Source organism: Hipposideros armiger, unplaced genomic scaffold, assembly GCF_001890085.2.
Source record: "Hipposideros armiger isolate ML-2016 unplaced genomic scaffold, ASM189008v1 scaffold_33, whole genome shotgun sequence".
Lineage (NCBI taxonomy): Eukaryota > Metazoa > Chordata > Mammalia > Chiroptera > Hipposideridae > Hipposideros > Hipposideros armiger.
In genome coordinates this window covers 2,660,675-2,685,152 of record NW_017731383.1, presented here as the reverse complement: position 1 = coordinate 2,685,152, position 24,478 = coordinate 2,660,675, and the positions used below count along the sequence as shown (strand labels likewise).

Below are 24,478 nucleotides of genomic sequence, written 5' to 3'. Positions count from 1 at the left end.
TATTTTCTGGTATTAGGTGGTCCCCAATAAAATATGAATGATTTAAACAAATTTCTTGTCCCCCTTCCCTTCATTTCTTCCTGGCTAGTGATGGGGGTTCAGCAAGATACGAACCTTGGTGGAATTTCAAAATGAATCAATGTTCTTAGAAACTAAAAAATAATCAGCTACATAATTAAATAAACTCATTCAAGAGGACTATAGAGTTTTACATCTTCAAAAAATTGGCTTTTTAAAATATTTTGGATTGGAGCATACAAAATTAACATTTATGTCATGAAATTTTCAGAATTTTAATTCTTTAATCAAATAAAAATGGAAGTCAATATTGCCTACTGCATGCTTCATTTTTTGGATTTTTCAACCCAATTTATTTGAAAACATTCTTAAGAATGTGTGCAACCAAAACTTTTTGAAAAGTTGATTTCTGAAGTCATTAAGGCCCACAGTCCACTTTATGTACTTTATGTTTAAATATACAGTATTAAAAGTATGCCAACATTATTAATACTATTTTATATTTATAGAGACATAGTTCCCCAGCATAACGAATGGCTTTTTCATTAATGGGAGTCATCAGGTTCACCAAGTCAGAATGGTAAAAAAATTTTCTACCCAGGGAATACAATAAGGATGGCCTAGAATTCAGATTGTCGTGTTCTGATAATCTTCTACTTCAGCCTAAATTTAGTATTTGATGGAAAAGGAATCAGAGGAAGCAACGATGGCGGGCGAATTATGCCAGCACCTTTCCCCAAAGCATCGATCTTACACAGAAAGAGATTAGAAGTGGGAAAACTGTCTGCAGGTACGGAAGAAGAAGGACAAGTATTTATGAGTTTGGTTACGACGGTACCAGATTGAGTACAAGCTCAGTACAGTGTGCAGCATTTAATCGCCGAAGCCCAAACTTCTCCTACAGGCGCACAATCACTCAGATTGCCAGGCTGCATAGTGAAGCACAGGAAATAGGAGAGGGACTGCTTCTGAATAACATTGTGAGAAGCTGCACAGATGACAGGTCAGATGACCAGAGACAAACAGTTCAGAAGATTAAATCAAAAAAGCTTCCATGTCCATTGGAGGGTGCTGATGTTAGTAATGGCACTCGGTACGTAGCATTAGTTTGGCTCCCTCAAAAGAAATGCTTAGAACATTGTTAATGTTGCAACCCCCGCCCTCCCCGACACACACACACAAAAACCAACAAACAAACCTGTCTTAGATGGAGTGCCCTGGAAACAGACTGGCCATGAAGAGTTTTGTGTATAAGCTTTATACACAGGCTGACCCGGGGGGAGGGAAGTCTTGTGGGGTGAGGCAGTTCTCCTTGGCAGTGGACAGTTTCCAGGAAGGTCACTGCCGTGGGCCCTCAGTGGGCCGGGTGCCAGCACTGGGGATGGGTGTGTCAGCGACTATTCTGGATGGCACCACAGTATACTGCACACCACACAAGCTACTAGGGTGGAAATGGTCAAAGCTCAGGGGTCACTTGGGAATAAACAAGGTACTAGAGAACAAATTCATAAGTTTTGTATACCAATGCCACCAGAAAAGTAAAAGATTTTACAGCAAAATTCAAGAAACCCATTGTTGCATTCCCAGAGAAGGTCTCCTCTGTAAGAGGTGGCCTGTAGACCTGACTCCTCATTAAATGACATGAGCAGAGTAGTGCATCTAACACATACCAAGACACTATCCTGCCTGTTTTTTGAAAACAATAACGTGGTATCAGTTTTGAAGAAAGAATTCTTGCGGGATTCATGATAAAGCTGCGCACACATCAGATGCAGCTGATAGTCCGCACTCATCAATCTGCAGGGGGACGGCTTTGATTTAATGGTCTGGACTACACTTGTCTCTGGGTCATCGGGACATGTCATCCATTCATCTTCTAACAGTATTATTCCAAAATGGGAACTTTCTTATTTCCTCTTTCAATTTCAAATTGAAGTCTATTGGCCGTTAAGAAGCAGAATTTTGCAAGAGTCTGAACTGAACAAAGCATTATTATTTTCATTGTTGTTCTTACTTTTGGTGACTGGGTCTCACTTTGAAGATTTGATGAAGGGTACATTATTGGCATCTAAAATGGCTGACTGAGCTGACATTTTGAGCACCTAAGCGGACACAATAGAGAACAGCTAAGACCTCGTTAAAGCACACTAACATGTATGTGAAAGCACACATGTATGTAAAGCATGCTAACATGTATGTGAAAGCACACATGTATGTAGAGCACGCTAACATGTATGTGAAAGCACACCAATGTATATGTAATGCGTATGGCTTCAATGCAAAAACTCAGCTGTGCTGTGGAGTTAAGAATTGTTCACTAGTGATATGAAATCAATTTTATAATTCCAAAGGTCTCAGTGTTTGAACTGTACAGAAAAATGATTAAGACTAGCAGCAGCATCTGTGTAGATCTATAGAAATGTCCATTATTTTGAAGCACTTGATATGAATCCTTATACTCAATGGCAGAATCCAAACCCATTCACACTGTCACACAAACCATTCACGTTACATTTGTCGAAGACGGAAAATAACAGAAGAGCTGTTAACCTACAGAGACACTGCGCCATTAGAGTAGAGTTTAAAGAGACTGCATTCTGGTAAGGCAAGAGAGGTTTCTTTCAGCCAGTAGAGAGGCCTGATGCCCTTCAGGAACCTGGGACCACCTACTTGTGCAGGTGCTTTCTTGTCAATGGAAACTTTCAGGTATTCGAGGAGGTCATCATTACAAGCCTTGATGGACTCTGAATGGAGCCATCTCAAGAATAAAATCAGAAATTGAAAAAGTTATGTTCGTCAATGAAGGTCAAGTTTCTCACTAGCAATTTGAAATTTTTGATTAGGAAATTTTATACAAATTCAGTGTTTAACAGTTTTCCTAGCACTTCACAAAGATGACCAATGAAGCTTTTTAAAACATAATACTGATTTCCTTTATCTTACAACACTCATACAATTGCCTTAAAAAACCAAAGCCAACACCCACCACCACCACCAATATGACTGTTGAAAAGAGTTTTAGGCCTTTTCTTTGGTCCAGTTTTTGTTTTTGTGCTTAGAGTGAAATGCACAGCCAAATTTTGGCTTCAGTTCCATCCTATATACAAATATATATAAAACTCATTGGGAACTGAACTTTTTAGCCAAGTTGAAACTCTAAATTTGAACTGGTAGTATGATGATTTTATCTTTATAAAGGATTTCTTGTAAAAAGGCCTAGAAGTGAAAACCAACACAGAAGCACTGAACTTTCCAGTAACCACAAAAATGAACAGGCTCTCTTGGATAAATGGATGATTCCAGGTCAGGAGCAGGTAATATATAAGGTGAGCCTGGAAAATCTTGTCATTTAGCAAAGACGCTGTCAAACGCTAGTGAGCGCTTGTCAAGAAGACTCATATGCTGATCAAAGGGACTCCCACTCGCTAAAGATGAGAAAATACGAAAATCGGCGATAGTAGTAATAACTGCAATGGAATGGAATGCTTCCAATACACCTCAGTCCATGGATTTATAACAAGGTAATTTTGAAAACAGATATACTTAGCTCTACGTCATGGTTCTATTCTACGATATGGTAACCAGGGTGTGATGACCATAGGAGAATGCTTCTTCTGTGACGCTTCAGAGAGGCCGAGGCCATATGATGGCCCTATGCTGACGTCCACACAGGTTCTGCCAACTGGAGGAGGGGGCGCTACAAGGGTGCCCGAGGCCACTGGCTCACAATGCTGTCCAGGCAGGACCCCAGCCCACAGAGCCCCAGACAGGCGGCATTCAGCTACTGCTGGCGGGACTTCTCTGACACATCTTTCCTGCTCTTTAAGTCAACTTGACCCTCTGCTGCACGTTGTCAAGGGGAGTCTCCTTACACTGAACTAAAACCTTTCTTCCCAAACTTTTGCCCGCTCACGTCCATCTGTCTCCTGGGTACACTGTTCCTTGTACACAGGGCTGTCAGACTCCTTGAAAATCACGAAATGTCCAGCTAGGCTTGACTGTCAGGGGCTGAATAAAGCCTGTTTCTTTTGTCCGTTTTCCACACACCTGGACCTGCGGAGCACTGCCCACTCTGTCACCTCCTCCAAGGAGCCTCCATTTGCTCACCGCCCCTCATGGCAGGGCGCCTGGAGCTGGCCAAAACTGGGTTGTGTGACATCATGCTCTGCCTAGCTCTGGTGACGTGTCGTTTAGAGAGGGTGATTCAGTTATGGCCACAGCTGTCCTTGGATCTGTGCTCCCCTAACTAGCCCCCCATGGCTTTTTATGGTAACTGTTGGCAAGTCATGGCTCGCCCTCCTGTTATCACATTGACTGTTTGTGGGTATCTAAGTGGAGAATTTTGGCTGATCCCTTTTACGTTTCAACTTGATTTCAACCATCAATATAACAAAGCATTCTACTTTTTATTTCTGATTCTGGGACATAATATATGAATTACCCCTCTCAGCTGTGACACCTGTATATTTGAAAGGCATGCCATCTCTATTCCCTCCAAGTTACTGACAGAAGTGTGACCAAGAAAGGCCCAAAAGAATGATGGGTTTTGGAACTGAACTCACCCTCCATCCAAGCAGTGGTCAATCAGGTAAATTACACTCGCTGGGCATAGCTGAGCCCAGGAATCCGTCGCATCATTTTACCACCAATCCACATCTCCCCATCTTAGCCACAAGGGTGCTTATTGAGTGAATTAATACGTGAATGAATAAATGAGAGGAAATCAAACTACAGAATGAATATATTTGAACCTATCAACTCAGTAACCCGCCCCCAAAAGGAAATGAGATTAGTAGGATGTGGCTACTTCTGTGACCAAAGGTGACTCCTAATGACTGTCACCCGAGAATTATAGCCTCGTTTCTCTAGCTTCTTCCTTCGAAGTAGAACCTGCAGTCCTGCCCTCTAGTGAGTGTTTTATAGCTTCGTCTACACATTTCCTCTCCATTCCTAATTTTTCAAGTTTCTGTTGAATGTGTTTTTCCTATCTTTTCAGAGATGAAACCCATCCCTTGTCAGAAAACTATTGTTCGAACACAAATCCTGTTAACCCTGACCAGGGAAACGGATTAAAAGCAGAAGAAAAAGATTACTGGCATGTGATCAGGCTGCTTGGCTTGAAATGTGTGGCGGTCCCAGCCTCACTTTCTTCCAAATGCTGGAGACGTAAATATGAGGAAGCTGCTGCTGCTCTGGAACCTGGCCCCCTCCAAACGCTCCCCAATTCCTACTGGCTGACCTCGGTCCAAACAGCTCACGCCTCTGAGTGGCCACGTTGTCATTACCCAAACCTCTCTGTCTTTTCCAAGTCACGACCTTTATCTTAAGGAAGACTTGGGCCTCTACCCAACCATCAGAGCTCCTAGAAACACCACTGAGGTTTCTGGGAAGAGGTACCTCCTCCAGCCCTCCTCCCCCAGCTGCGCGGTGGTCTCACACATCCTGTGCTGTGGTGCATGGGGCGGGTCCTCCCCGGCAGGCCTCTATTATGGGGTGGCAGGGTTCCTGGGTTTGACTCCCTGGTGTTACACTCTTCTGGCAACCACACTCTAGGGGGATGGTTCGCCAACTAGGCATGGGGCAGAAGGGGGGCTTGTTGAAATACAAATGGTAGGCCCCACCTCCAGGGTTCCTGATTCAGTGGGTCTGGGGTGCGGCCTGAGAAGTTCTGACAAGTGATGCTCATGCAGCTTGTCCGGGGAGCGGACTTGGAGAACTGCTGTCCTACAGGCTCTTTCCTCCTGATTCTCTCTTTCTTCCCTCCATCCCTCCATCTCTCCCTCCCTCCATTCTTCCTTTGGTTATTACTTTCATTCTATCTAGGGCCTAATTAATTGGTTAACAGAAAGCCTCATCTCCACCTTTCCTACCAGGAACGTCTATGCTATTTACAGTCCATAGAAAGTGACATGACGTCGGGCAGGCACTTCTGAACCACTCTCTGCAGCTGAAGAGACACAAGTTGTTTTTATTTTGGATAGTTCATCCAAGTACTCAAGCAATATTATGACTTAGAGGTCATTTGCAGTATCCCTGAGTAAAGTCTAGCCTTGCATTACAATTCATCTTCTCTTCAACCTACATAAAGGGCAGAATCAGCTCAAAATCATGGTTAATCAAAAGGCACCTGTGCTAACCATGGAGCTGTCTGATGTTCTGGCGAGTTACAACAAAGTCAAATAAAATTAATAACGTGACACTGTGAAGGGCCAGCAGCGACATGCACGGGGCCTGGCAGGACGGGCTGACACGGGAACTCGGGCCTCCGCAGTGGGAATGACTGACGTCTGCATCCTGCTCATCGCCCCATCACCCTGATGCAGGCCCAACCGAAAGATGCTACGTAGCCCATAGACGATGCTGTAAAATTAGCTAAATTTAGCACAGCATGAAATTACAGTGCATGGTCCAACAAAACTTCTAAATCCTCACACGCCCAGCTGTATTTATTAAAGTAACACTACCTATCTGTTACAGATAAACCGTGAAATCACAGTGTCTTTCCACAACGCTATTTCATCTGCCATTACCCTCAAGTATGATGTCAGTTTTCCGGCTGGCGAACAGCCTGCCAGGTGAGCGCGCAGGGCCCAGCTCACCGAGGAAGAGCCTCCTCACTTCCGCTTCCGCTCGCATTACATTTGCTGGGAATGGGTCTGCGACTGGGCCCCACCCCGGCACTATCTCCACATCGCGGAAGGGCGCACGGGTCTTTCTGTCTTCGCCACAATCGCACCTTCTGGTTTTCAGTATCCTTAAAGTACCTGATTTCAAATATTAGGGGCTGCAGTGTCCATCCAGAACTTACTGAGGATTCAGGGGCATCTATATAGTTCTCCAGGCGATCCCACAGAATTAAGTGTATGTGCCTCTCAAACGGGAGAAGCGAGAGCGTTGCGTGGAGGGATCACTGGCTGTGCACACTGCGAGGGTGTGCGTGACAGTTTGCGTGCCGTGTTAGCATCGATGCCAGCCCTGGCAGGTCAGGCTGGGTTCTCGTGTTGTTATGGTTCCCGCAGCTCTGATACAGCTGAATGTTCTCTCTGCATTCACACATTATGAGGACAAGAAACGGTGCACACACAAGCCCCAGTCTCTTTTTCAATGGCCTGCCTAAGAAAGTACGTTAGCACATGCAAAGTTTCATGCATCTCCTTCTGAGCTTATTTTTCCCAATGCTTCATTTGCCAGGCATTGAGGAGCACGCCTCTGGGGCCAGATTTTAGGCGAGGGAGGCACAGGGCGTGGGGGCGGGGCAAGGAGGCCGGCTTTCCTTAGTGCTTCCAGACAGGGGTCAAGGCGGGCATCGTGCTGCACGCGGAGATGACACTGGCACAGCGCTGGACATGGACATGGGAACGCCAGCATCCGTCTGTAATCGCACATATACTTGTGCCTTGTTTATTCCTGTAGCAGGCCCTGTGCTTGGACTGGGGGTACAGACACGAATAAGACAAATCAGACTAGCTCCTGCCCTTAAGGCGTCCCCAGGGTTGGAGGGGTGACCCGTCTGCACATCATGAAATAATGTGCTGGTCCTACTAAGTGAGCATTGGTTTGATTTTCCCTTGTGTCTTCTCATAGCAGCTGAAGGGCACATCTTTCCCGGGAGCCCATCCTCTCTCACGAGGCCATCTGCACTGACACAGTGGTGGCACCCATGTCACCAGCCCCAGCCCCCACTCAGACCCTTGCTTGGTCTCGTCTTGTTGGCTGCTGCCGCGGTCCCTTGGGACGCCTCCTCCCCCCGACCCTGAGTCCTGCAGGCCATGGCAGCCTTTCCTGAACAGGATGCAAGGCCAGCCCAGCCAAACGCCCAGTAAGTGCTCGAATTCAGTGGTTTTCAAACTGCTGGTCACAAATGCCTTAGCAGACCAGGAAATCAATTTAGTGGACACAGTCAGCATTTGTTAAAGGATGAAAGAGAAGGGAATGGAATAGAAAATATTGAAGAACATCATACCCTGCAAGGATGACTACTGTCCCATGAACCTTTGTTTCAGTTGTGTGTGTGTGTGTGTGTGTGTGTGTGTGTGTGTGTGCATGTGCGCGTGCGTGCACACTGGTTTGCAATAAATTTCTTACTGTGGACTGCAGTTAAAAATGTGCACGAGCTACTGCAAACCCATCAGCCATGTGAACATAAGTAAGATGAGACCTCACTTCTTTCCTATTCCATATAGAAGCTACAGTGAAAACCTGCAAGTAATTTTATCCATGTTTGATATATACAGAATGAACAACAGCATGCTTGTAAATTCCAGCACTTCCCAGCATTTCTAGCTATCTGACCTGGGGAGAGTTAGTTACTCCCTGGACTCCATTTGATTCTCTGTCAAGTAGACACAGGGATGCCCACCTCACGGGATGGCTGGAGGATGAAGGAGGTGAGACGCCGAGGGTAAGTGCCGAGCACAGGGCAGTGGGAACTGGCAGGCAGCGGCCTCCTCTCACGCGCTCCTTTCCTTTGCCAGGAGTTCTAAGGCCACAATAAGCCCCTACCTAATGGAACATCCCCTGTCATTTTGTTCAGTTCTTACCTTGTGCTTTAGGTTGGAACATTATCCTATTCTGTAGGTGCAGCCTGAGGTCTAGAAAGCCTTAAGGATTGAGAGAGAAATCTTTTGTGCAATGTCATTTACGCCACACTGAGAAGTTCCCAAGAGGAGATAAGAATGGGGCTTGCAAACACAGTGCTCATTTATAACCCTTACTCCAGAAAGCGCTTTGAAGCCCAAGTGCACACTCAGGAGCTTTTACTAATGCTTTAGAAATGTGGATAACCAAATGTTTTTTCCATTTCTTTTTAAATATGAAATATTTCTCTTTCATTAGAAGGTAATGTTCTGAAACCAGAATAAATCATCGTAGCACAAAAATACCTGTTACACGAACAAAAATGCTAAAGAAATAAAACCAGAAAAAAACCTAAAACCTTGGTGTGCTCAAAATGATGATTTATAGTATGATTTGTCTTTGGACCCTTTGTAGGAAAACCAACATCTGTATCTTAACAGATGCACTTAGGGGAAGGAGAGGAGGCCGCTAATTTCTGCTGGTACGCTGGAGGACATAACTGCATCTTACATGGTGTGCTTTCATGTGTGGCCCCACACTCAGGCTCCCCTGTGCACTGCATGGCATGTGGCCCCACACTCAGGCTCCCCTGTGCACTGCACGGCGTGTGACCCCACACTCAGGGTCTCCTGTGCACTGCACAGCCATGTTATTTCTTCTTGCGTCTTTCAAGGGAAGCTGAACAATTGTTAACAAAACCTGAATTTCGGAACCAAACGCTGCCTTGGCATCCAGTCTGACCTACTGATGGCTTCAAACGGCCGTAGCACTGTCCCTCCGAACTCAACGATGGGACAGCTGCCGAAGAGGCCCGTGTGGCCCTGGACGCCCCGTTATGCAGACCCCACACGCTAGGGCTCTTCCACTTGAGACCAAAAGCACACTGATTTTAGGAAGCGTTTTGAAAGAAATTCTCGAGTAAATTTAACTCTTTTCCATTTCATTTTGGGTAACCACAGTGGAAGTGTGACAGGCAGGCTCCAACTCTGTTGGGATTTTAGGCTGCAGTCACTGTGGCAGAGAGACCTTCCAACCTGGCTGCAACTGTATTCAAGCGTTGTTGCCCAGTTTGTAAGTTAATGTGTCACATTTTAAAATGCAGGGAGCAGGAAAGGTCTTGGAGACGCTGCTGATAAAAGCTATAAAGTAGGATTGGCAGACGGACATGGTGGGTAGTGAGCGGAGGGGGTGTGAAAAGCCAGGGAGGTGAGGAGATTTACATTAAACAATGGCTGTGATCGTGGTGTCAGTCAGGCCGAGAACTTGTGAAAAACCAGAGCAGACAAACCAGACATTTTTACTACATCTCAATAGGAAATGAAAATTGAAGAGAAAAATGGGGTGTGTGATGGGGGAAGGGGTGTTTGGGTCCCTTCAGGGATTAACATCACAGCTGGCTGAACTGAGGCTGGAATAACGGTGCCTGCCGGGAACTTCCTTGAAGAAAACACAGTTGAGACCAAAACTGGGCTGGGGGGTGAGCATGCTGCATCTGCCTGGGGCAAAGTGCTTTCCTGTCCCATCTCTGCAGCTGGTGGCAGGGAGAGCAGCCCCTGGACCCTTCTGTCTCCTCCCCGGTGCCTACTGCGTCCCTTGTAAGTTACACAGCCACCTGCTGGGACGGGGAGCCCCACCAGTTCTCCCCAGCACCCCCATGCCTTCGAGAGAGGAGCTACATCCAACGAGCCTTATTAAAGCCAAGGTAAATGATGCCTTGTTTCCCCTGATGGGTCAAAGTCGCCACTTGGACGAACAGAGAAGGAAAGTGAGGCAGGTTGGACTGAAGTGCCAGTCTCCTGAGGCTGAGGATTTCCTGCTTCTCCAGAGCCCTCCTGACAGACCCCAGAATTACGTGCATGGACATTCCACTAATTCCTCGAGTTAGGCTGACAAGTCATTAACTTCATGAGTTATTCTTTTTCCCTTTAATATACACCCATTTTAATTATTTGCTTTTAGCTTGGAAGACAGACGCTGCCCTCCAGGCTTTCTCAACAATCAGTGCCAACAGCCGCAGGACACCTGTGTGCCGAGCGGGGTTCCCAGCAGCAAATACACATTCGGCCACGGCCCAGACAGACCCGCCGAGCGAGGGGCCCAGAGCGGCTGCGGGCGCCCAGCTTCTGCTAACTCCAGCGGGGGCAGTTATGGCGGCTCCTGAGGCGCTCTGCAGGCGGCAAGTCGTGAGGCAGACGGTTGCTCGGTTTTATGCCTGGAAATTGTGTCCTCTGGGTTTGACTCCTAAGCAGGAGGCACCGTAGAAAGTGAGGCAGGAAGTAGGGGCCCACCCTCCAGCGCCATGTCCCAGAGCCCCACACCCTGGCAGGCTAGTTGGGTGGTCAGGCCACCACCAGTGTGGCCCAAATCCCCTCTGAAGTCCCACAGATGCCACCCAGAAAACAGTGGTCTTGACTCAGAAGCTGGCATTCGCACCGCTCCTGCCACTGGTTAGCAGGCTGGTTCTGGTCAGCTAAAGTCGAGCTGGCCAGCGTTCAGGGTCCTTGTGCGTAAAAGATGGCCAACAAACCCAGCTCTGGTCTGCCCTGTAAACTGCAAGCAATCTGAGGGAGGGGCTGAGCTCTAGCCCTGTTTCCATGGCCGCGGCTACTCAGGCACAGGATGCCTGGGACAAGAGTGCTCGCGGGGCCCAACCAGACTCACGTGACAGGTGGTTGCGAGGCGCACAAGAGGGAATGGGTGGGAAGCCACGCCGACAATGGGGGCACCAGCAGACATATCCTCCCTGGTCCTTCTCGCCGCCGGTGTCAGGGCTGGAGGGACTTGTCACTTCACAGCCACACTGCCGCCCTGCTCGGCTCCCTTTCCACCCTGCCTGCACACCCACGGACGAGCGCTCGCTGATCACGTCACTCACAGCTCGAGACCTTTCATGGCTCCTCAAAGGCAACTGCACAGAAGCTGAAGTTGGAAGACTCGAAGCCCTTGTCAGTCAGGGGAGGGCGCCCTGCCCCCTTCGCACGGAACCCAGCTCGCCGGCGGTGAGACGGAGCAGTGATGTGGACGGCAACAAGGGGTCAGGAACAGCAAGCATCATCGTTTAAGGGTTGCCAGATCTATGGTCATTTTATGAAGTAGACTAATTAGAGCGAACATGAGCTGCCCAGGTTTGCAGGTATTTTCATTTTCCAAGGAGTCACTGAGAACCACTTGCAGATGAGCAGGTCCTTCCTGCCTGCCTCGCTTTTTACATATTTCTGCTCGTCACTGTGAAAGCAGACTGACTGCACTTAATTTATAAAGGAGGATTTATGGACTCCGCGATGACAACAGACAGCCAATCAATAAAGGATGATAATAACAGCATGTAATATCAAGGAACATTAGGTCTCAGGCATGATTTGGGGAGAGAAGCGGGCAGTTAGAATCCTTCTCATTTGAAAAAGGTCAAGCCCTGGTAGCAATAAAAATGCTTCAGCAAATAAAACCACACCTGCGTGCCAGGAGGGGGCCTGGAAAAGGGCGTTGGGTTTTATGGGGACACTGCTTCCCTGGGCAAGGGTTTGGGCAGCCGTGGACATGTGCAGTTGTGTCAAGAGAGGGACCGCTTATTATTAAGAGCCCAGCTCTTCGTGGGGCCAAGCCCAGCGTTCTCCACAAAACATAGGGGATCAGATGCTTTACAGCCTCAAAGTGACAGGGTTGTGTCTTAGGATGTAAGATGAAGACCCACTGGCTTTATGACATTCTGCCTGGCCATTTTGGGGGAAAAGTTTTTACTGATCTAGTAAATTGTTTGCTTGTGTAACTGAAACAGAAAACCAAAAAAAAAAAATGCACCAAGTGGCAAATTCCATTACCAATAATCATATCACATCACTAAAATCAAAATTCTAAATAACCATTCTCTTTGAAAACCATTCACAGTATCACATAGGACTCCAAAGACGCAAAACATACCATTATTCCATTTAGAACAATAAGTCCACAGAGCTTTTGCCGACTAAGAGGAGTAGTTAAAGGATGTGTGTAGATGGAAATAAGAAAAAAAGCAGTGAAAATATTGTCTATTTCCTACTACCATATTGCTATAGTTTCAGAATAGATGGGGAGAGTAACTTAAATATGTGGCCAATTTCCTTCTAATTGCAACTTAAGGGTCGAATCCTCTGTTTTCCTTTGCAGTTTGATTGGCATGTGTTCCCCTGACAAACACTCTGCAACGTGCTGGGAAGGCAGGCTTACCTCCTTGTAAGGTGTACTCGGTCACTGCCCTGCTGAAGATGCCCAGGCCAGCCCCGTTGTAAGCGGCCACCTGTATCTCGTACTGTGTCCAGATAATCAACTCCGTCACCAGGCAGTAGCTGACCTCCGGGCTGGTGATGTTCTGCTGCTGGTACTCTCCGGGCAGGCCGGCCAGGCGGTACCTGCAGACCGCAGGAAAACGAGTGAGCCAGGAATTGGGTCTCCCTGCAATTCTTCCACGCGGTTAGAGGAAAACGGAAATTAATACACACAAGTAAGGCCAAGACTCCCGCTCCAGACAACACTACCTTCTAATTCAACCATTAGAAAGGTATCATCCAACCTCACTGCCATGATACGCTCTGGGCAAAGCAGAGCTGAAATTTGACTGCATTAACGGTTAAGGAAAAATTGTAGCTTCTTAAGTGTAGCTTGTCTATGGAGTATGGGGACTTGGCACCCAAAATTCCTGACCTGGTTTCTGTTGGGGCATTGCTATCAATCATTCTGGGTAATGTTTCCCTCCTGTGACTCTGAGACGTGGGGAGAAATAGGGAAGCAAGTGAAAATGGCCCGTTGCCCCATGGATGGAGCCCCAGCTCTGCCTCCACTTAGGAATTTTAGGTTTGTTCAAGCAGGTCCCACAGGCAGAGTGAGTGGCTCTGAAAGATGTTCACGCTACCAAAATGCCAGCCTGAAGCTAAGTACGACCAGATGCTTTTTAGGGGACCTTTGTGAGCACGTGTGTCATAGGCTCTATAGCGTCTGAAGGAAGAAATTTAAAGTTGTCTTTATTTTAAATGACACACAGGACTCTGGACTCAGTCACTGTGTAAGTTAGGAAATGGGTATCTGTACTAAAAGGACTTTTACAGCATTATTTTGAGGAGCAGATGTTTTTCTGATTCCATTCCCAGAAGTTAGTTGGTTCCTCTGGGTAAAGGGAGGGGCATGGACAGCGGGAGGCGTGTCCTCCGTCACAGTGCAGCTTCCAAAGCATCCTGAAGCTAGCCGGGTGGTTCGTGCCTCAGGAAGACATGGCTTTGTAAGACAAGTGGCAAACGGACACAGAACCAGCAGCGAGTCCATCGGCTCTTCACGGCAGGATGGGGTCTTCAGGCTCCTCCCTGACGCCGAGTGACTCTGGGCGCAGAGTGCCGGGCAGGCACCTGCACTGTCCTCAGGGCCAGCAGCATGTCAGCAAGGCTGCCGCCATTAGAAAAGAGAAGAAGCCCCCAAATTCAGACCCGTAAGTGGAAAGCAGCGCTCCAAACAGGGTGAAGATGCCCGAAGGAAGTATGGAAATGGCAATAAAACGTTCTCTAGAAAACCAGGGTTTTCTGAGTGGTCTTTCCTTTCACTTGTACTCGGTGAGGCTGGCTTGATAGGCAAACAGTGACCACGGCAGGCAGCATCGGAATCGGAGAAGGTCCGAGGCGTTCTCCTGCCTCTGGCCTGAGAGGCGCAGCAGCTTGTGGGCTCTGCAGCCGGGCTGTGGGAGGCGCGGGGACAACAGTGTCACTCTGCAAACACTGTGCCACACAACACTTTCATTCATACTCCATTACCCTGGTGACCCCTGCTGAGCTGGCATCCCTTTACTGAGCCACACAAGCAAGTGTGGGCACCACTCACGGTGGGGGTTAAGTTCATTTACGTAACGTGACAGTCTCCACGGCAGTGGGGACCAGGGAGAAAGGACAGGCGTGGAGCAGCCGCCCTGTGTGCCGGGTGGCTCTACTCAAGTTCCCCAGGCACAAAGCATGTACTGAGACAATCAGGCAGCTGCTTGGAAAAAGGTGAAAACCCGCCTCACACCCACACTAGACACAGAGCATCCTGGCGTGTGAATGGTGCCCAGGACCACGTATCACTGATGTGGCACATGTTGGGCATGGGCGCTGGAGAAGAGCTGACTTGTGGGGACCCATTCCAAGGTTCGTTCCAGGGAAAAGCACTGAAGTTAGCTTCAGATGACTTAGGCTGGGAAGAGGCCTATGAGCTGGGTGGGCTCAGGCGAATGCTTAACCTCCCTGAGCCTTGGTTTCCACCTCCCTAAACGACACAGTAACAATGTCATCTCACAGGGTTCTTGCACGGACAAAAAGAAACAAGGGATGCAAAAGAGGCGCTGCTGTAAAGCACCCCCTAAATATCCTTCTGTTTGAAAGGACTGCTCTTCTAGGAAGTACGCTAACACAGAACTGGGTTATAAGAAGCCTGCGCGGGCCACACGTCTTCTCCAGGCCCCCGGTTACACGATTGTGCAAAACAAACCGCAGAGTTCGAGTTGGAAATGGGCTGCTCTTCCCCTGTGGTGGCGGCTGGTTCGTTCTGACCGTGGCTCAGGGCGCTCCTGGGGCAGTCACGGAATGTCGAGGAAGGTCACAATTAATAACGGAAGAGCAGGGCATCGGCTTCCGGCTGGTGGGGTGGTTGCCCCGGAGACCGCCTCGGACACAACAGGATGATTTTTTATTCGGAAATAACAGGAGAGTGTTTATAAAGGACATAACCCTTCTGCTCCTCTCAAAGAAACAACCTGCCCATTATTATAAATATTTTATCACTGTGCACGCGTCCTAACTACTTCTCACGGCTGGAGCCCCGACTGTTATTTATTTCCATTTTGTTCTTCCATGGGTGGTGCTGCAGATCTGACAGGGAGACATGTGCCCTGGAGGAGACAGGCTTGCAAATAGAGCTGATTTGCAGACTGGAGGATTATTCGGAAATGTTCCCAAGCAAATGCATTTTGGCACGGGACTTAACTTTCTGAAAACTTTGATACTCACAGGCCTTGGGTAGTGCACCCTCATTTTAGAGCTTTCTGGAGTTAAGCCCCTACAAATACAGATGCCCTCTTTTCCAGCACTCGACTCTACCGACACCATCATGGAAAATCCTTTTAACAGTAGTAATCCCACAAAATAGAGAAATGTGCAGTCTCCGATGGGGCCTCATAACATCAGAGGGATTTTCTTATTAAACTCCATGCCCTGAGCCTGGTTCTGTGGGCTGACTTTTAAAGTCCTTACTTGGCAGCTGGAGCCTGAGGAAACTTTTCCTCCGTGTGCTCAAAAAAAGACAGAGGCAGCTGGGACGGCGCTCACGCGAAGGGCCGGTCCGAGAGGGCGAAGCCGATTGCTCCGTTCGTTGATGGATGTGGAGCGAGCGTGGCAGCTGGCACACGGAGCGAGCGGTACGAATACGACAGACAACCTCAGCCTCCAGAGAGCGTGGCGTCCAGGCTGTCTCGGAGGGACTGGAAAGGTGCCTGGAGCAGGGCCAGGAACCGCAGCCCACAGCGCCCCCTGCCTGCAGGGGCCAGAGCGCAGTGCTCTCACCCCTCTGACTTGGGGGAGGGCAGTTAGGGGCACAGCCGCCGAAGGGGCCCAGGGCTGATTCCAGTCCTGCAGCCCTCCGTGTGCCCCAGGGATGGCTGCGTCAAGCCATTTCAGGCAGATAATGACCTGTGTGTGCTGAGGGGCTAATTCATATGCGTGCGAAAGAGCTTGAGGACAGCACAGAAATGGCCGTGACAGGCAGACGCCACAAGCATACAGACCAACACGTGTGACATGATGATTGGATGCTGACATAAAGACATACTGGGGATGAGGTGTCCTCCATATGCAAAGATGGTGGAGTTAAAGAAGCAGCAATTCCATATGGTCTTACATTTACCTAAGCAATTACATTTATTCACTTAAGACCTCTGTTACCCCAGAGTCTTCCAGTCACACGCTGAGAATGGGCACGGGCTAGGCAGTCAAAGGAAGGAATGATGAATGCCTACAGTTCCTCCCCCGTAAGGCTGGCAAGGGGTCCAAGTCCACGTCGGACCAACAAACACAGCCACAGCTGTACATCCATTAGAAGAGGTTTAATAATCATCCTTTAGTACTGCTTCATGTTTTTCTTTTATTTGTATCAACAAACCTCTGCAATTATCACATTCGGTGCCATTTTAAAATTAGCAGAGGTTTTGGCACAGGAGGTTTCTTCTCTCAAACCCACCCAAGCCTGGCAGAGTCCTCTTCCCAGTCTTAGAAGCCTCCCCGCCCTCCACCGTGTGACTGGCCAGCCGGCTGCTTGGGGACCATGGCCGGCCCAGGTGTGTGGCCTGCCCTGTGCTTCAAAGGACACTGATTTCATCTCCAGTGTTCCAAAATTGTGAGACTGAATGTAGAAAGCTAGATTTTTACACTTCTTTGAAACCCTAGAAGACCTGGCAATGCTGAACAACACATTGGCATGGTAACAGCTGGCTAATAATTAAATCAATTGCATTATTACTCAAATTATGATATTTAACAATGCATGCCCCTGGTACAAACTCAGATAGAATGAAGGGATTACAGTGACTATCACCTTCGCTCCCAGCCCATAATATTCCCCTCCTCCTTTTGCCAATCACAGCCAGGGACCCGGGCTCGTGTGCGCACTCGGGCGGCTGCGCAGAGACTGCCTGCCAGGCTGCCCACGTTCCTTGTTCTCTCCGGTTTGCTGCAGCCCCTCCACTCCCTGGAGTCCTACAGCTGCCCTGATTCTCCGCATTACTGTTGGGCCCCTACAAACAATGGGGTTGGCGACCTCAGCAGAGCAGACACTTGACTCTGCCTGATGACAGTTTAAAAACGGCCAATCACAGGCTACTTGCCTGAGGATGTACCCGCGCAGCACCCCATTGTGCTCTGTTTCTGGGGGCGGCTGCCACTGTACCATGATGGACTGGTTGGTACGCCCACTAGCCACGATGTTTTTCGGGGGAGCACTGGGTGGTTCTTCAGGGAGCATCAACCTAAGAAAAAAGATGGGAGGGGAGAGGTCAGCACCAGAGCAAGCATGCTCATCTGCACTCTCTGCCTTGCTGAGTCTGGAGCCTCACTATTTCCTAAAATCAAGTGATGAATAAAGCGAAGCACACAGCTGATCAAACTGAAGGGACATGCATGAAATAGTTACAACCAATCAACATAATAGAAAGTCAGTTAAGCAAGCAATAGCAGATGTAGGAGGTGAGCTGACTCCGTCTAAACAGCCCCAGCACCTCTGCTCTTTAACAGGATTACAAGCCTCAGTGAGCTGGCCGGAGGTGCCTTCAAATTGTTTTCTCGGCTTTTTCAATATTTCTCATAGCAAACTCCCACATTTTGGAAAAAGTCATTTAGAGCTCCACTATCCCCACTTCGCGCCCATTGTTCAGGTTGGCGGGGGTGGGGTGGGGGGGGCACTGAAATGGGAGGAAGGTGTTTTCCACATCACATCTGAAGGAGCGTCCAAGGCGGCCATGCTGGGGTGAGCGTCAAGGTCCCTGGGGACTGAATGTAAGGCCACCATGGAGGCCCTGCTCTGCACCAGCTTCCCTTGTAACACCCTGCTGGGTGCCCACTTGTCACGGCGGCGGCACCTGCTCCCGTCTGGTTGGCAGGCACGGTGGACAAAGGGCATTAAACACTGTAGGCTCTTAATTTCACGTGTACCAAGGGCTGTGCGATGAGGGACAATTAACGTTGGCACAGCCAGAGCACCACAGAAGTCTAAGAAATTCCCTCACAGCAGCTAAGGAAACCCTGCTAGCCCAGCTGTGTGTTCTGTTAGACTCTCCCGCTTGCGTCCTGGCACTGTCACCAGGGATGGAGGATGGGGACATAGTCAGGTGACTCTTTCACCGAACTCTGTGCTTCTGTTTGCTCAGGCGCGGCTGCTCCCCGTCATCACACCGAGGGAAGCGCATCACACACCTGCTCGTCTCCGCACTGTACTGGCCCCTGCCCACTTGATTCACGGCGCACACCCTGAACTGATAGGTGCGAGCTGGAGTCAGGCCACGCACGGTGACGCTTGTCATCTCGGGGCCAACGTTTGACAGATGCACTTTCCATGGCGAGTCTGGAAGAAGGAGCAAAACAAATTCAAACCCATATGAGCACATGTTGCAATAGTACAAGTGAATACGAGATGTGTTCCCACGAATGATCTCATTCGTTCACCATGGCAGCTCCAGGAGATGGGGTGCTTATGCCCGTTTACCAGATGTGGAAACCGAGGCCCATGGTCACATGGCTAGTAACCGGTGAGCCTGGCATTAAACTCAATTTCCCGCTCCAAGTCCAGTGTGTCTCCCATCACCCCAAGCTGCTGTCAGCAAGTAAGGGATGTATTTTGTTCATCTTGCATATGGCAGTTTAAATGGAACCAAAATGTTCCTTTTCCCTGTGTTCAATATGCAAGGGGGAAAGTTCGCTGTCGGCTCACATGGTTAGGCAGATTGCAGATTTGTCTCCCAGAAAAGGATGCTGCACATGTCACCGAATGATAAATAAAAACTATATTCATTAACATTTTAATAAAAGAGGAAATGAGCATGATAAAGACAGATGGGATGTGCATTTTGCAGCCCATCTGCGTGGCAGCCCATTACACTACCACACCCCTGAGTGGCTTTGGCTGGAGCAACGTGATGAAATTTCTAGCTAGTTTAGAATCTCTGCACCCAGCCCTCCGGCAGGTGTGCAGAGCGACTATGCCAGCCATGCCGACCCTCGCCTGCACAGCTCCAGGAGGCTCTGGGGCTCCTCCACGTCGGCGTGGTTTTTTTGCAGTTTAAGTGTGCTTTTGGCCTGATTGTTGTGCAGAGTGATGCCCTGGAACAGACAAGACCTGGCAGGTGCTTTGCCCACCCAGTCAGTTCCCATCCGGAATTGCTCTGATGCCCGAACTGCTTTTCAAGGTATTAGGGAGTAAAACGTGGGGGAAAGACTCTTGTGGAAGTCAGACTGTTCTTCTCGCTCCTTCGAAGTGGTGAAAAACCCCCTTTGCCCACATTGGAGATGGTGAGAAGGCGGTGACGCGTGGTTTCCACTAGGGCGTCTGGCGATGCTCAGATGGCACAGTGTCAGCAGAGCGCACACTCCACGCCACTCACAAAATCGCAGCCACTTCTGCAGAAACCTGAGGACCTAACTGGGAGGAGTCACGAGTCTGCACCCGGGAAATCATCAGAAATGCTTCCCTAGGAGTCACAATAAATAGCTACAAACTGCTCTAAAATGAAAGGAAACTCTCAATGGCAACTTCTGTTGACCCTCGTTCAGAAGTGTCCATCACCGAGTCGGAGCTTGTCAGCTGGATTCCTCAACAAAAAACTTACACGGCTCTGAAGTTACATTGCCAGTTGGGCTACGAAGCAAGAATCTTTTAAATTATTGCAAATAAAGCTGCTCCCAAAAATGACTTTCTGGGAATGCAGTCCTCACCACCAGCTGGGCATGTCATGTTCTTGGCTTCTGATTTTCAGGGAAATAGGTAATCTACAGCTGACAGGCTCCCTTCTCTTCATGTTTCCTTAAAAACTGCGACATGTGCATCCCCAGCTAGCTATGGAAAAACTCACACCAACTTCTCTGTCACTTTGGGAGTCTGAGACCCTCCTAGAATCATCAAACAGCCAAGTAGGCTCCCTGACAGAAAAGAGGCATGTATCTCATTTTGTTTTGGAGCAGAAGACGAAAGAGCCTTCGCTATCATCAGCGGTTGGTGGGACCAGGGCCTGTCCATGCCGAGTCAAGCCTCAGTGGAAACATAGCTCTCATTCTGAAGACAGCTGACATGCGGTAGGAAAACAGAGATGGAAGTGGTTGGTGAGCTCTTCCACTAACGGTTGCTCAATTTTGTTTGAGCTTCTTCTGTCAAGATGGGGGACAAATCAAAGCCACCACGAGAGCCACCTCATTCCTGTTAGAGTGGCTGCTATCAAAAAAGCAGAAAATAGTAAGTGTTGGCAAGGATGTGGAGAAATTGGAACCCTGGTACACTGTTGGTAGAAGTGAAAAATGGTGCAGCCATTATGGAAAAGAGTAGGGTAATTCCTCAAAACATTAAAAATAGAATTACCGTAAGATCCAGATTCTACTTCAAAATATATACCCCGAGGAACTGACAGCAGGGTCTCAAAGGGCTTATTGTATACCTACGTTCACAGCAGCATTATTCACTGTAGCCAAAAGGTGGGAGCACCCCAAGTGCCCATTGAGGATGAATGGATAAACAAATGTGGTCCATCCGCACAAGGGCATACTATTCAGCCTTAAAAAGAAGGAAAACTCTGACACCTGCTATAACACGGATCAACCCTGAGGACTTCATGCTGAGTGAAATAAACCAGACACAAAAGGACACATGCTGTGTGATCCCACTGATGGGGTCCTCGGTAAAATTCCCTAGAGACAGGAACTAGAAGGGGGGGGTGCCAGGGGCAGGGGCAGGGAGTGGGGAGTGGGCGTTTAATGGGGACAGAGTGTCAATTTGGGAAGATGAGTAAGTTCTGGAGTGGACGGTGGGGGTGGTTGCACACCAGTGTGAATACACCTAGTGCCACTGTGCACTTAAAAACGGTTAAGATGGTCAATTTTATGTTATGTGTATTTTACCACAACTGAAAAATTTAAATGGAGGAGTACCACAAAACTCCGGAGGCCGTGGTGAGTGTGAACCGAGAGAATGTGACGGACACCTCTGGCACAAAGCCTGGCCCACGGCGGATCCTGGTGCCGACGACGTCCCTGTTCATCCAGATCCACTCTGCACCCTCCCCGTGGGCTCTGGGCACAACCCACCTGGCCTGTGGAGGCCACAGGGGTGAGGAGAGCAGGTCAGGGCCCTTCCTTACTCACTGTCTTGTCATGGGGGCAGCGGTGCACTGGGTCCTGCAGGGCGCCCTGCCTGCTCGCTGGGCTGCCAGCCCCAGGTTACTGCCGTTCCCCTCCCCCACTCCTAGGTGAGCTTTCCCTTTGTAAATGTCCTCCCTGACTGTTCTGATTCCAGAGTGCCATCTGATTCCCACAGGGACCCCGGCTGACACAGTGCTCAGTAGAACCTCAATTCCATCTGTTTCTCCCTGTGGATTTCGAGTCTGTTGAGTGAACAGCTCACCTGCTCAGGCAGGTACAGAGCGATGACAGAAATTTCAGGAAGAGGTAAAGTCAAGGGGACAGTGGTGGAAGCAGGTGACTGACAGGTTGACGCAGCAGGGAGGGACAGGAGTGCCCAGGATGTGGCCTCAGGCCCCAGTGCCAGCCCTCCCAGGCGTGGCCCCAGCCAGCCTTTGCTTCTCCATTTGTTCACTCAGAGGGTAAACAGCTCTGGAGAGTGTGTACCCTGTAGTGGGACCTGGACCCAGGCTGACTGACCACAGGGCCCCAGTCTCCCTGTGCCTGGGGCTGCCGGGTCCTCTGCTGGCTCCTAGGGGACCCTGATTCACTCACTGTCTTGCTCTCCTACTGGGAGAGCGGAGACCTGGCAGGAAGGGAGACGAAGCTGAAACCCGATACAGATGAACCCGATCCATCTCGTGGGCACTCTGACTTGTACACACACGCACACAAAGTGATTTGGGAAGGATTTGCTCATTCACATGCTTTGGAATTGCCAGCGTGCTGAGAACTGTTAAAATTTAAACAGCAAGTCTGCTCCTAACAATCGATAAGCAAAATCCCTTTCAGAGACTCTTCTCCCCACCCTCATGAAACGGCACTGCAATGCTCATCTCGGGTCGGAGTATACAGATGCTCCGGCCCGGAGTATACAGACGCCTTTTGATGAAGGAAACCGGCCCAGAGCCGTCTCAGCGGCCCCTCCCTCCGCTTCGGAGCGTCCCGCTACTCTGGCCTGGGAGGCGGAGGAGCCGTGGTGCCCCCAGGTGACCACCAGCAAACCTGCCACCCAGATGAGTAGCGCTAACCTCCCCTTAGCTTCGAGCGCCCGGGATCCCCGAGCGGTTAATCACTCCTCCACTCTGTTAGTTAAAAGCTGGTGGTTTTCAGTCTGCGCGAATATACTGGAAGCTTTTCCCAATAAGAACAGCATTGCCATGTTCTCAGTTAAAGGAGCCTGGGAAGGAAACTCCTTTTCCAAAGAAGATTTTCTTAATTGCCAAAAAGACCATCCTTATTCCTACCACCTGCGTCTGTACAGCGGTTTGCAGTCTGTGCTTTCACTTCTGAAACCACAGGACCCCTCGGAGCAGGAATGCTCTCTCCACTCATAGACAAGGAACTCAGATCAGGAGGCAGAAGAAACTTCTCCCAGACCCGGCAGGCTGTCGCTTCCTACCCTCCTGGGTCTATGCTCATCACACAGCAGGGCCTCCAGAATTCCCTCCTAAGGTGCAGCGGGAAGGACCCTGCAACTCCCAGGAAGCGTCCTCTCTCTCCCTCTCTCTCCCTCTCTCTCCGTCTCTCTCCAAGAAAACACACTAAACCCAGAGCTTTCAGTTTTGGGGCAATAAAGAAGATGCAGGAACCAATTAAATGACACCACGAGGAAGCATCCAGCCAAATCTGGGACTTGGGACAGTCACAGGACAAATGGCCTGGCTGTGCGCCAGGCAAGAGCAGGGGAAAGGGAGGTGGGGGCTCTTGTCAATCAAGAGGCGTGGGAGACAAAACCACCAACACAATGGATGGACCTTGCTGGGATCCTGATGCAAACAAATCAACTGTGAAAAGACATTAAAAAGCAAACAATTAGGGACATTTAAATATGGACTGAGTATAATGTATTAAGGATTACCATGAATTTCCTTAGGTGTCATATCTTGTTTGGGGGGCTGTTTACTGAATCACTTAAGGATGAAATGACATAGTATCTGGGACTTCCTTTAAAAAAGTCTGGCAGAAAAAAGGTAGGAATTATGAAAAAAATATGGTAAAATGTTAATGGTTATTGAAGCTGAGCACAGGAATACTCTGTATCTACGTGTATATCTAATACTTTTCATAATAAAAAGTTTTAGAAAGTGACTGTGCTGTCGCTATACTGCCAGCATCGGGCATTATAATTGTCGTCTATTGTACATTTGGCAGATGAAAAATGTGATTTAACGGATGTTTTACCTTGTACTATATTTATCTGAATGAGAATGAACATTTTTTCATTAAAATCACAACTTCCCTCAGGTGACAGAGTAATTTAAATGGAAAAATTAATATGCAAATTTATTATTTTCTAATTCTACTTCTACTGTTTTGGCCTCAGCAGTCGCACACTGTGTCTCCTAAAATATAAGTGCTGAGTTAGAATAATAATGACTCTCCATTTAAAGAGCCGCTCACGAGGTAAACACCATTAGAAGCTCTTGTATTCTGTTAGGTCCTCAGCACCTAAAGAATGCCTGACACATAGTAGGACCCCAATAAATGGTTGCTCAGTGAAAGCCCCTACTATGTGCTAGGCACTGTTAATGACTCTATATGCACACATTTAACTTTCGTAATAACTTGAGGCAGATGTGACTGTCCTCCCCCTCATGAGAAAAGGAGGCACAGAGGGATTGAGCCAAAGATCAAGGTCTTTAAAGGAACAATAAAGGTCTGCAGATTGGAGTTACAAATGCACCAAGTTTTGCCTTAAAAGTTAAAAACGATAGAGCCGAGCATTTAGGAAATAATTGAAACTCCTCGCTATGAAATATGGCCGAAGTGATGCCAAGGACACGCTTTGGGGCCTTAAGCTGCTCCCATCCAAGGGCCTGGGGCCTCCTGAGCTGTGGCTTGGCCCCGAGGGGACGCACACTCCTGAGAATCAGGCTGGGGAAGCCACTTGCTTCAGAAGAGTGGGAAGAGACCCGAGACAGTGGCGATGGGGCTCAGATAAACCCGGGGGTGTGGGGAACTCA

The 24,478-nt window shown here is 48.7% G+C and overlaps 1 protein-coding gene across 1 annotated transcript in view; it reads right to left on the bottom strand.

The window, feature by feature from the left end:
* SDK1 (sidekick cell adhesion molecule 1) overlaps positions 1-24,478 on the bottom strand; it is a 688,889-nt gene that overhangs the window by 130,210 nt on the left and 534,201 nt on the right. The window contains exons 14-16 of the mRNA XM_019637402.1: positions 18,546-18,693; positions 17,462-17,602; positions 12,799-12,980 (exon numbers count right to left, since the gene is read on the bottom strand). Of these exons, the coding sequence (XP_019492947.1) occupies positions 12,799-12,980; positions 17,462-17,602; positions 18,546-18,693 (471 nt within the window). The remainder of the gene's footprint in view (positions 1-12,798; positions 12,981-17,461; positions 17,603-18,545; positions 18,694-24,478) is intronic.